The sequence below is a fragment of the Prenolepis imparis genome, unplaced genomic scaffold, assembly GCF_030444845.1.
Source record: "Prenolepis imparis isolate NDT839.2.m4 unplaced genomic scaffold, iyPreImpa1.0 SCAF_2, whole genome shotgun sequence".
NCBI lineage: Eukaryota > Metazoa > Arthropoda > Insecta > Hymenoptera > Formicidae > Prenolepis > Prenolepis imparis.
In genome coordinates, this window is record NW_028141160.1 from 22087968 (window position 1) to 22100804 (window position 12837).

Sequence of the window (12837 nt, forward strand, 5' to 3'; positions counted from 1 at the left end):
TTGTAGAGAGTATTTCTTACGTTTAAGCGTTATTGTATTATTGTGCGGTTTGAAATCAGGAAAGATACTCGTGTATGATTAGACCTTCCTCTTGAAATAAAAAAGGAGCAACAAACGAGGAGGAGAAGGAAAAGGAGGAGGGGAAACCGCATTTGTTTATATATTTTTACATGTTAAAATAACACTAACGCCGGCCCCGAAAAATCGCCAATCGAATTTCGCTGTATAAGGTTGTATTCGAATTGTTGACGCTTGTGTACGAGAAAAACATATGTGACGCTGCTATTACAACCACAAACGACTTCTATATATATACTATAAGCATTAAGCGGATACCAGAATAAAAATGGTCCCGAAATATTTTATATATATATATATATATATATATATATATTATTGATGGATCGTACGAAATTAATATACATATAATAAGTGAAAGTATTCACGACAGAGAAAACAGTAACAAACTCGTTGTAAACTATTTAATGTTTATTCTGACGTCTATGTGTCTAATGTGTGTTTACGTGTATATGAGAAGATATGTTGTGTCGAATAAATATAAGCTGAATGATCTCTAAATTATATTCTTCTTCAATGATTATCATTTTTGCGTTTCTAATGCTCACTAAATCGTTATTACATATTTAAAAATGTGTTAAGTTTAATATTTTACTATCTTTTCACAAAATTTTAATACTATTTAAACCTCGAGTCATAGTAAAGCTAATTGAAAATAACTGTTCAAATAATATAACGATTTTTTAAATATCCTGTTAATAAATCTTAACTACAGGAACTACTTCAAGTATTTTTTTAAAAATTCACATATTTTATAGGAATTTTGAGACGAAAAAATTGAATCGTATCATTATCGAATTAGTTAAAAATTTTTACAGTTCTTATTCATATATTATATATAAACACACAATTTATATAATATTATCGAAATGATGAATTAATTATCTGAGAATACTTTATAATTATCCCATATATTATATCTCATAATTATACTACACGATATACGATATTACGATCATAAGAATCGCACTTATTTTTCATCACATTTAAGTTATAATTTTAAGTTATCAAAAATAAAAATATTGATTGCAGGTGAGCGTGTAGTATTAAAAGAATACTGAGAAAAATTATCAATCTCTTTCTAAAAAAAGACATGTTAAGTCGATTCTCAGCTGATAACCATCAAAAATATTAATCGAATTTAAAGTATTATAACATATTATTTAAAACATTATTTTATTCAATTTTATTTTGAACAAACTGTCAAACTATTAACTCTCGCGATGCTACAAATATAACGCGAATCGAAATCAAGACAGTCAATAAGTATCACGAAAAAGATGCAATAATATTTGCGACAATGGACTTAATGCCTTTTTTAGAAAGAGATGTTATAATACTTTCAACTTTCACAACTCGATCGATCGAAATAAATAATTTCTCACTCACCGATACGTGCAATAGCGGAGTTGTAGTATACAGCACACACGTTGATCTGAAAACAAAATATTCAAATTATGTATATACATGTGTGTAAGGGGGGGGAGGTGTATGTGTGTACAGGGTGTTTTAAAAGTCTTGAAACGGTCGAATATCTCAGTTTAGAAAAAAATTTTAGGTATTTTGCATACCTCACAGTTGCCTCGCTGTCGCCCGATGCCTCCCTGGGCCTCCTCCTCCTCTCTTGGTCCACGGTAGCACTCACGACACTCGCGAAAATACGAATAATTACGATCGCCCGACACTTTACACGGCACTCCCGACGCGACGCAATAAGAAAAAACGATGCGAAAACCATAATCGCACGCGAATCAACGTTCGTTTGACACTCGAAAATCTCGCAGTCAAATTCGCGCCCAGCTTATCAGCAATGCTTCCTGTAACAAATAAAATAAAATAAAGTATTACTATTTTAATTTTTATAACATATTATTATTTTTAAATTTAATTAGTAAATTTTCGCTTTATTAATTTTTTTGACAGAAATCAGCTGATTAAAGCGTTAATTTGCTAATTTTTTAAATAATATGTTATAAAAATTAAAATAATAATATGTTTTAAATAATATGTTATAATATTTTTGACAGTTATCAAATGATTTCTGTCAAAAAATATTAATCAAGAATAATAAGGCATAACATATTATTTACAACATTATTATTTTAATTTCTATAATATATTTTTATTTTAAAATTTAATTAGTAAATTAACGCTTTCAGCTAATTTCTGTGAAAAAATATTAATCGAACTTAAACAAACTTTATATTATTTTTTTTTAATACATCATTATTCTTTTCAACATAAAAACATCGAAGAATGATGCGAGCTTGTGTTGTTTTAGTTTTATATATTATGCATAGATCGCATTATCGTATCACGCGCAGATCACAGTAAATATATCACATTGATAATAAGAATAATGTGCACAGTTTTTCATCAAATAAATTCTGTGCGACTATATAAAGTCCAGGTATACTTTAAGATTACCGTGAAATAAAATTATATCGAAAACAAATATTGCTCGCAGATGAACGTGCAGTATTGCAGGAGCCGAGAAAAAGGTAAATACTCTTAATATATGTATAACCATTTTGTCTCCGATTTTTTAAACTTCATATACCTTATGTTCTTTTTTATATAACATATACAAATAATGATGGCACCAGCCGAAAGACTATCTCGCGCCAAATATACTTAATATTTATTTCTAATTTTTACATACTGAATGTTTACTCCCTTTTTTCTTCGAAATATACCAATATATATATATATATATCAATAAATAATGGCTGTGTTTGAAAATTCACTGCCAGCGCTGAAAATCTATAGTTGACGTTACGTGTATTAGAGATTTTCAGCGCTGGCAGTGAATTTTGGAGCACGATGATAAAAATAAATAATTCGACTCACATTTCGACTATTCTCTTCTTCTCCAGTCTCGGCGTACTTGGCGGATTCCTCGCCGGCACCATTTTTCAAAAGACCGTGATATTCACACTCGTACTTATTAGGGACAATTTCACGTCGGTCAACTTTTAACCTCCAGTATGAGCCGGTTTCACCATCTTCGATTAACTCAATCGGCCGATTAAACTATATATCTTTTGTCTCTTCAGATACGTTCTTAAAACGAGACAAAGATATAGTTTAATCGGAGGTTGAAATTAATCGACGCCGATGAAACTGGCCCTATATATTTGGGATCTTTCCAACAAGGACACAGTGTGTGTGTCTGTATGTGTGATACAGAGTATCATATTCCATCTTCTTTCAATACCAGTGAACGACAAAGATAGAATATGATACTCTGTGTCACACTAGTGTCCTTGTTGGAAAGCTCCCTTTGTCTCTTCTTTATGAACGTATCTGAAGAGACAAAGATATAATTTAATCGGTTAAAGTTAATGGACTTTGATAAAATTGGCCCTTACTCGAACCGGCGATGAGCGCGCGAACGTTGAACAATGCGAAAGTGCACCAGAGGGCAACAGCATTCTAGATTGTGTTCGGAAATACGATCACCTAGGGAAGCGCTCGATTGACCAATCAGGACAAAGAGATCCTCGGTCTCCGATTGGTCAGTCTAGGGCCGGTATTCATAGTCCGTTCTTATTTCAAGACCGTCTTAAGATGCAAATACGGTTCTGTGATTGGTTAATCACATCCATGGACGTATGAATATATCTGGACGGAGCGTAAAGTTAGTTTTATTGCGAGGGGACCGATACTGGCGCGGCGGGGGATCGGCCATCTTGTCTGGCGACATTTTGGCGCTCTGTTTGAAATGTGACATATCATGATATTTTATTTCTACTTCTATTGCATGAGAACAGACTTTTATAGAATAGAACATTAACAATTGTGCGCAATTGAAAATAATTTTCTATATTTATATTAAAAGTTTATATCTTTTAATATAAATGATGCAAAATATGATATATTTTTATTGTTTGTATGGAGAACCATAATCCTCATATTTTGGCTTTTTTGAAACGTATTAAAACATTTTAAGCTATAAAGTCATAATTATATAAAATATAATTTATTAAAATTTTTGAAAAATTATTGAAAATAACTATACCTAAATATATTTTATACATATATATATATATATATATATATATATATATATATATGAATTACACTCATAAACATTAAAATCAACTTTATTATAACAATATTGATCATATATATGTAATACCACAAGACCACTTTATAGCTAAAAGTGTTCTTAATTCGTTTAAAAAAATCTGAATCATGAGAATTACGGTTCTTCATATAAATAACAAAAATATATCACTGCATCTCAGTTGGTTGATGAAAAAGAATTGTGTTATTGGATTCGGGGAAAGAAAGACTAGATTTTTATCATTAGCTTTGCGATAACTTTTATTGTAACAGCCGATTGCAACACAAAGCGGCATTTTTTAATATTTTCGTGTAATAAATTAATTTCGCACAATAAAATAATTCAATGACACTGTTCTATACCTATGGAGCAGCACTAATGTCGCCAGACAATATGGCGGCCCCCTCCTCCTCTAAAATCTTCACCCCCCGCGCCAGAAAGCTCCGTCCAGATATATTCATACGTCTATGCCCTTCACCCCTAAAATCTTCACCCCCTGCGCCAGAAAGCTCCGTCCAAATCCGACCGGCCTAGGTCTGCACTTTGACAGACGGATTTCCGAACGCAACCTGTGACGCCTAGTAACGCCCAGTGTAGTTGGCAAAAAAAACCTATATCTCGCGCTTTATTCCCTAGAATTACCCGCGTAGGAAGAAACGAAAAAATCTCGGTAATTCATAAAGAAGTTGACGAAAAGCGAACGGGCCTCGAATATATTGGGATATCGCGAGCTATTTATGTAATAATCTTTTCGGATATTTTGCTGCGACAAAAACTGTCGTGCTACGGCCTCGAGAAGAGAGAAAAAATAATAAAGAGGTTAATAGAGCAGTCGGTAAAGGAGGTACGTCACCTTGTCGATCTAGTGACTTTATTGGGAACGACAGCACGACCGTGTGGATCGCTCAAAATCGCGGGAAACGCGTGCCCGCTTCAGGGAGCTCCGCGAGGTTCTTCTACAATTCGTTATTATCACAACTCACAACAATTGGGACGAGCGAGAGGACGGAAATTAGGATTGCGTGGTGGTTCCTGCGGTGCGGAAGCTAATATCCATACTCCGGACGAGGTAGGCTCAAGTCTTTCGTAAAGAAGAGAGTAACCCTCGACACTCGGACGTCCGATGCCGTTGATACCCAGCGGCCAGCGGTGGTGAAAATTGTTTTCAACGCGTGAGCCTCTACTACTGGCGTTCCATGACCCGCGTAGACAGTCATCGTTAGGGAATTCGATGCACTTCCATGTTTCGTAACACTCGGGCTGTAAGAATTCGATAATGTCACATTGATGATACAGTTATGAATACCATTAGCCAAGTGGAGGCCAACAAGGCGTCCACACCAGCCGAGTCTGGCGAGAATGTCGGAGTTTCGAACGAGGATGTGTGTAACGGTCAAGAGGGCTTGCACGAGAATTACAATGGCAGTCCGTCTGCCAGAAGCCGTTATGGTAGAATAATAAGACCGCCTTCCACGAATAATGCTGCCGACTCGTTACAGGTATACACGCTGCATATTTTATGCTTTTATGTACTCAAAGCGTTTGTATAACGCAATTTCCTTGTTGAATATATATATATATATTTTGCATCAGAGAGAGAGTCAAAAAATACAAATGGTATATACATATGTATATATATTTATGTATGGAACATGTGTTTAAATATATAATTTAATATTTATACACTTACTAATGTCATTTCCCGAATTTAACAAGTCTTGTTTTTTTTTTTTTAATAGATATATAATGTTTAATCTAAAAATAAAAATATTGCTCTTTTTAATTATTTGTAATTAAACAATAATTCATGTTCATTGCTTTTGTATAATTTTACAGAATTTGAAGATTCCAAAGACACGTAGACAGAGTTTCATGAATAGTAGTGAAAGTATAGATGAGATTAATACAATTAACACCGTAGATGAAGCCAACAGCTCTTCTACGGTTTCGAGTAGTACAGAGGAGGATCCATCTTCAAAAGTAACAAGTCCTACCATAGAATGCCAGTGGGTAGTAGGACAGTTAGCATGGGCCAGAGTTGGCAATTTCCCGTTTTGGCCTTGTGTTGTAACACTTGATCCAGTTTCATTAACATATCGCAAGTTGAGAGGTATATTTCTAAAATTTTCATGTATATATTTCATTAATTCTTAAATTATAAAAAATATTAATAATTTATATAAATTTATATAATTTTATATAAATTTTATAATTTTATATAATTTATATAATTTATATAATTAATTTATATAAATTTGGAAAAATGTCGCAGAAATACATGGATAATTGTATAAATTAAGTTATACTTTTATTAAATATCAATTATTATAGATTTATATTGCCAGAATTAGAGAGAAAATTTATCGATAGACATATAAATTATTAAACAAACTTTTAATTATTTCTCTTTCTTCTTGGTACAGTTCACAGCAGATCACATATCTTGTTCGTACATGTTCAATACTTTGGAGACAGAGGACGTCATAGTTGGGTTTCAGCGAATTGTATGATCCAATTCACGAATCTTGTTGACTTTATAAAGCTATCAGAATCATTGACAGCGGAAACAAAGAAGAAGGATACTAAATACGCTGCCGCTTTTGTCGTGAAACTGGGAATAAAATCAAAATGGGAGAACGCCATTGATGAAGCTATGCAAGTGCAACCAATGACAATTGAAGAGAGAGCCGAAACTTTTGCGCCAAAAATTAAACTTCCTAGAAACGCAAAGTCATCCGCTGAAAAGAATAAAAATAATAAGAGAAAATATTCGACTGATCAGGACGGGCCTGATGCCAAGCGCGCTAAACAGGATAATGTAATATTAAAAATTGTTTACACATAATACATATAAATTCGATCTTGTGCTTGTTACATATAAAACCATATTTTTATTTTTACAGGAATATAATACAGAAAAATCGGAAGTATCGAAGTTGAATAAATCCGAAGTATCAAAATCGAAAAATTCGCGAATCGTAAACGGTAAAATCGATTTGAAATTGAATTCGGATTCTTTACCCTCGTCTCCTTCAAGCCATAAAAGTTCTCACGACAATACAAACACAAAAGTCGACAAGAATGAGGAGGACGAAGATGGCGTATTTGAAGTTTATTACGAACGAAACAGAGATTTGCTGGAGGATGAATACCCAAACGCGTCGGAGCAAGATATTAAAAAATATTTGCGTAAAACTTGGGATGGTATGGATACAGCTTTTCGAAAAAAGTACCGATCATACATGACTCGTGATAGTTCGCATTCGAAAGAAGGTACACCAGATAACGAAGATCTCGAGACATCGATCGAAATTGACACAAGTACGAAAGAAAGTAGAAAGAAAAGTAAGAGTGACAAGGAAGAGAGTTCCGTTTCAGAAACTAGACGTGGTAAACCATACAATCTCTTTAAAGGTATGAAGCAAGAGAAAGTTTGTCAGATTTGCGAGAAGACAGGCAAATTAACGAGATGTAAAGGACCTTGTTATTCTTATTTTCATTTGTCCTGTGTGAAACCTGGCGAATCTAGTCCAGAGCACTCTGTTGACGAGAACATATCGGACGATAGAATACTTGACGATTTAATTATAATTAAGAAAAGTATTAATAGTGAACCCGAAAATAATGGTAATTATAATAATAAAATGCAATATATTTTTAATTAGATCGGTCAAAAAATTCTTTTACATTAATAAAATAAGAAAAGACGAATAATTTTTTTGATCAATCTAATATATTATCATATGCGATATATATTAACAATTAATTAATTAAATTCAGGTAAAAACGAGGAGCAAGAGGATGAAACGTTTAAGTGTATCGATTGCCTTTCTGGAGTAGCACCCGCATGTTTCATATGCAATGAGAGGGAAGGAGACAGAATAAGATGCATCGTACTAGCCTGTGGGAAGCATTATCATTCCAAGTGTTTGAACTCATGGCCTCAGGTGTGTAAAACTTTGCATTTTACTATACTATATTTTCTGAAATGTATATCAATTTTTTTAACAATGATAAACGTTTGCATTTTACTCAGTCACATTGGCAAGGTGGACGTTTGACGTGTCCGTACCATGTGTGTCACACATGCAGTTCCGATAATCCTCAGGACAATCATTCGCGTGCCCCGAACGAAAAAATAGCGAGATGCGTCCGTTGCCCTTCGTCTTATCACGCTTCCACGTTGTGTCTACCTGCCGGTTCAATGATTCTCACAGGTAGTCAAATTGTATGTCCGAAGCATTACAATGCACGGGATCCTCCGTTGAATGCGGCATGGTGCTTCCTGTGTACGCGCGGCGGAAGTCTCATTTGTTGCGACACGTGTCCGACTTCCTTTCATTTAGAATGTCTTGGTAACTCTTTTCATAAAATTAAAATCTCACTAACTTATTCGATTAATATATTGCGCAATAATAAATGATTCTTGCATCGATATAAAATTAGGTATAAATGCGCCTGACGGTGGATTTATTTGTGAAGATTGTGAGACAGGGAGACAGCCTTTATATGGAGAAATTGTGTGGGTGAAACTCGGTCATTATCGATGGTGGCCGGCGCGTATATGTTACCCGCAGGAAATTCCTGAAAAAGTAGAAGCTATACCTCACGATCTCGGTAAATTTTGCGTAATGTTTTTGGGGTCTAATGATTATTATTGGGTCCATAGGTAAATAGAAATATCCTTTTTACATACAAAATATATAATTAAAATACATCAATTTAATAAATATCCATCTTTTTCTAATTCCATCATGTCTTTCAGAGGCCGAGCCTTTTTATATCAAGACGGTGACGCAAGTATAAAACCACCTATAACTAAAAAGACTGGAATGGAAGATACATTTCGAAAAGCTCTAGAAGAAGCTAATAAACTACATCAGCAATTAAAAGCAGCGCGATCCATGACTAAGGAACCGAAAGTATTGAAACCGCCTCCATATGTAAAATTAAAAGTACGGTTTATACCAGATTTTATATATAATTTTTTTTTTTACATTTTATTGTTTATTTAAAATTGAAGGTTGATAAAATAGAACCGAAAAATGATACGTGCATGTGCGTATAATTTATTATTAACTTATAATCCGATAAAAAACTCCAGTGAGGTGTTGGAAGTCTTAATGAAAATAGGTGTACGACAGGTCAATAAACCAGTGGGTAACGTCAAGCCGATTGAAGTCGAGAGCATCGTGGCGTGCGAGTGCGACCTCGATTGGGATAATCCTTGCGCACCGGGTACAGATTGTTTGAATCGTATACTGTTGGTGGAATGCAGTCCTGGAATCTGCCCGGCTGGAACCAAATGCATGAATCAATCGTTCGTGCAACGACAGTATCCGGCAATGGAGCCGTTTCACACCACAGGCCGCGGATGGGGTCTGAAGACTTTGGAGGATATCAAAGCAGGACAATTCGTCAACGAGTACGTGGGAGAAGTTATAGATGAGACAGAGTATAAGCGTAGATTGCATCGGAAGAAAGAAATAAAAAATGAGAATTTCTACTTCTTAACGATCGACAATAATCGAACGATCGACGCGGAACCGAAGGGCAATCTCAGCCGATTTATGAGTGAGTATATATTATACGTTTACATACGTAAACGTGATAATTCGAAATAACTGCTATTATTCACAGATCATTCTTGCGCGCCGAACTGCGAAACGCAAAAGTGGACGGTGAACGGAGACACGCGTATCGGTCTGTTTGCTTTGCGCGACATAGAATCCGGTGAAGAATTGACGTTCAATTACAATTTAGCATCTGACGGGGAAACGCGGAAGGTGTGTCTTTGCGGTGCACCGAATTGTAGCGGCTTCATTGGTTTGAAGGCGCAAAAGCAGCAGTTGCCGAAGAAAAGAGATAAATCGAAACGATATAAGAGGTACATATTACACACTTTTTCCTTTATCGTCTTATCATCGTGTTTCTTATCAAACAATATGTCACCGATTTCATTGATTTTATTTTAGATCAAGGAAGTTTATGTGTTGGCGATGCGGGCAAAAAATGTCGGATTTGAACAATTCTATAGTCTGTTCGCAAAAAACTTGTAACAAAAAGTATCACAGAACGTGCGTCGAAATCGACGACGCGGAATTAAAATTCAGTTGCCCTTGGCATCATTGCTTAGAATGCGGACGTCGAACGTCAGCGCACTGTTCCTTCTGCAGCACTGCCTTCTGTCAAGGTAGTTTGAAAATAATGTTAACGCATATTCGCGGCACACATATCGGCATAGAATATCCCAAGATCAGCAATATCTTTTTATTGACTTGACCAATTTGAAATCAATTTTTTCTCAATGAAAATATCGAGACATCTTGATTTAATGACTTTTAAAACAACTAGCTTATATCGAAAAGAAAGGACACAAGCATTTTTTAAATAAATTTCCATTGGATTTTATTTAACAAAAACTTTAATTTCAAATTTTGTTGCTGTTGTGTAGAATATACATATGTTGAAAATTGGAAAAAAAAGTAATTCACTCGGTTAGGATATTTTCGCTGAAGAAGAACAACTTCTCAAATTGGTTAAAAAAGATATTGTTAAAAGGATACTCTATATGCATAATATAATTGTATGCATTGCAAAAATTAATATTAATATATATCATTATATATTGCTTTTAGTTCATTTGGATGGTAATTTATTCGAACGAGACGGCGAGAAGGGTGGCGTCGTATGTAAGTTACACGAAAACGCGGATGTACAGAAGCCTATCGAAGAGGAGAAAGAATATTCAGATAATGATAACGAGACAGATAAAGAGTACTTATCGACGAGTTCCGATAGTCCGATTGTAATGGAAAAAATTACGACGCGTGAACAATCACCAAGGGTTTCTATCGTAGAGGTGAGATGAAACCTTGCCCTTTATTTGTGTCATTAGTAAAAATCACTGTAACAGATAATTTCGCAAATCTTATTTTGCGTATCCATACAGCTTGGCTGTAGATAGAGATATTTCGTGCATTAATAATAATGCATTTATAATCCAATTAGCGTTTTGTATCCTTAATTTGTACATCTCTGTTATTATTTGCGCACAATTGAGTTGGCTGCATATTAGATACTTTGGTGGTGGTAGAGCATGAGAGAGAAAAATTTATTTCACAGAACTTATTTAAGATCAGTGATACAATCTCTGAAAGTGAAGTGTTTCGATAAGAGGCTAGATAAGAATAATGTGTTTGTAATTTACCAAAGGAACCACACTCTTGTTTACTTCGTTGTGAAAATTTACACTATTAATTTTATGCTAAATTGAAATTCACACAAAAATATGAATTTAAATTATAATCTGAACATAAAAGTCACAATTGATAATGTAAAGAATACATAAATAATGAAGGATAAGGTATTCATTTATACATTTACTTCACAATTGTGCGTTATAAAGTAAATAAAAATTTTTACTTATAAATATCGCGGCTAGTTTATATATAAGGAAAGCAACGACTATTGTTATAATGTTGTAACATAACGAAAATTATACTGTAAAATTAGGAAGTAGCACATATGTTTTGAAAAAACAAAGAAAAACAAAAGATACCTGAATTCTTTTATTTTTAATTATTTTTCATTGTTCCCATCACCCCTACTCCCTCAAATTGGCAATAGTGTGACAATTGATTTAAAAAAGTTTTTTATTTAATTTTATACTTGCAAATGAGAATGTATTTTCACATTGTATATTGTAGATGTGATTTGTTACGTAGTACTTATAAATTGTACATATATGTATATATCATTTATTTTTATACATTTAGTAAAAAATAAGTTTATTTATTATTTTCTTTTTGTTTAATTTCAAAATGATATGGTGAGTCATGTTTAATTCTTAAAAAGTATTTTCATTATTCGAATGTTAATGTACTAATTTCGCATTCAGATACTATATCTGATAGCGAATATTAGTCGGCAATTCTTAAATGTTTTTGCAAAGATCGTCTTAAACAACAATGTGCCTCGCAGGTTCATCTAAGCAGCGAAGAGAGCGAAGAATCTCAGAAGGAAGAGGAAGAAAGCAATCTCGAGACTAATTTTATGTCGTGTGATAAAAGTTCAAGGACAATGAAGAAAAAAACATTTTATAAATTGCAACGAGAAGAAAGTCAAGCGAAGGAGTTAAATAATCTTACATCTAGTCAGTTGGAAGCCATAATTGGCGGTAGCTTGTGTGAATAAGAATCTTCCATCTCTCATTTAATAATATTTCATTATTCGTATAATAAAAATTAATTCTCTCTCGCTCTCTAATATGTTATAATATGTATAATAAATATGTTCCAATATTATATGTCTAATATATTATATTAATTATATGCATAAATATAACTCTATATATATAATTATAATTTTATTATAATTATATATATGTAGTTATGTATTATATATATAATTATGTAAGATATTAAAAGTTGAGTAAAGAATCTGGATCTCGAAAAATATTTGATAATTAACGTTTTTTTATGTTGCAACGTGTATACTACGTATAATTAAAATGTAAAATTTTACACAATGACTAGTGCCTTAATGAAGAAGAGAGAGGAAAAATAAGCAAACTTTTCCAATCCAATATTTATCACTTTTTATTAACTCTTCAGATTTTGCAATAAATATTTCCACTGCCTCACATTTTGTAAAATGTTTCATCTTTGTGAGATAAATTAATAATGAGA

General features: G+C 33.4%; 1 protein-coding gene and 1 long non-coding RNA gene across 2 annotated transcripts; one reads left to right on the forward strand and one right to left on the reverse strand.

Moving 5' to 3' along the window:
• Positions 1–1465: 1465 nt before the first annotated feature.
• Positions 1466–3471, reverse strand: LOC145933182 (uncharacterized). The gene is made up of 3 exons (XR_014424824.1): positions 2929–3471; positions 1650–1895; positions 1466–1513 (listed from the first exon to the last, which is right to left on the reverse strand). It is a non-coding gene; the product is annotated as an uncharacterized LOC145933182 (long non-coding RNA).
• Positions 3472–5036: 1565 nt separating this feature from the next.
• On the forward strand, positions 5037–12473 carry Nsd (Nuclear receptor binding SET domain protein). Its single transcript, XM_083031892.1, has 13 exons — positions 5037–5646; positions 5984–6257; positions 6571–6965; positions 7051–7774; positions 7928–8094; positions 8184–8502; positions 8594–8816; positions 8913–9102; positions 9292–9721; positions 9788–10034; positions 10123–10340; positions 10786–11009; positions 12131–12473. Exons 1-13 carry the CDS (start codon positions 5446–5448, stop codon positions 12341–12343), a joined length of 3825 nt encoding a protein of 1274 aa, XP_082888018.1. The 5' UTR covers positions 5037–5445; the 3' UTR covers positions 12344–12473.
• Positions 12474–12837: the final 364 nt, after the last annotated feature.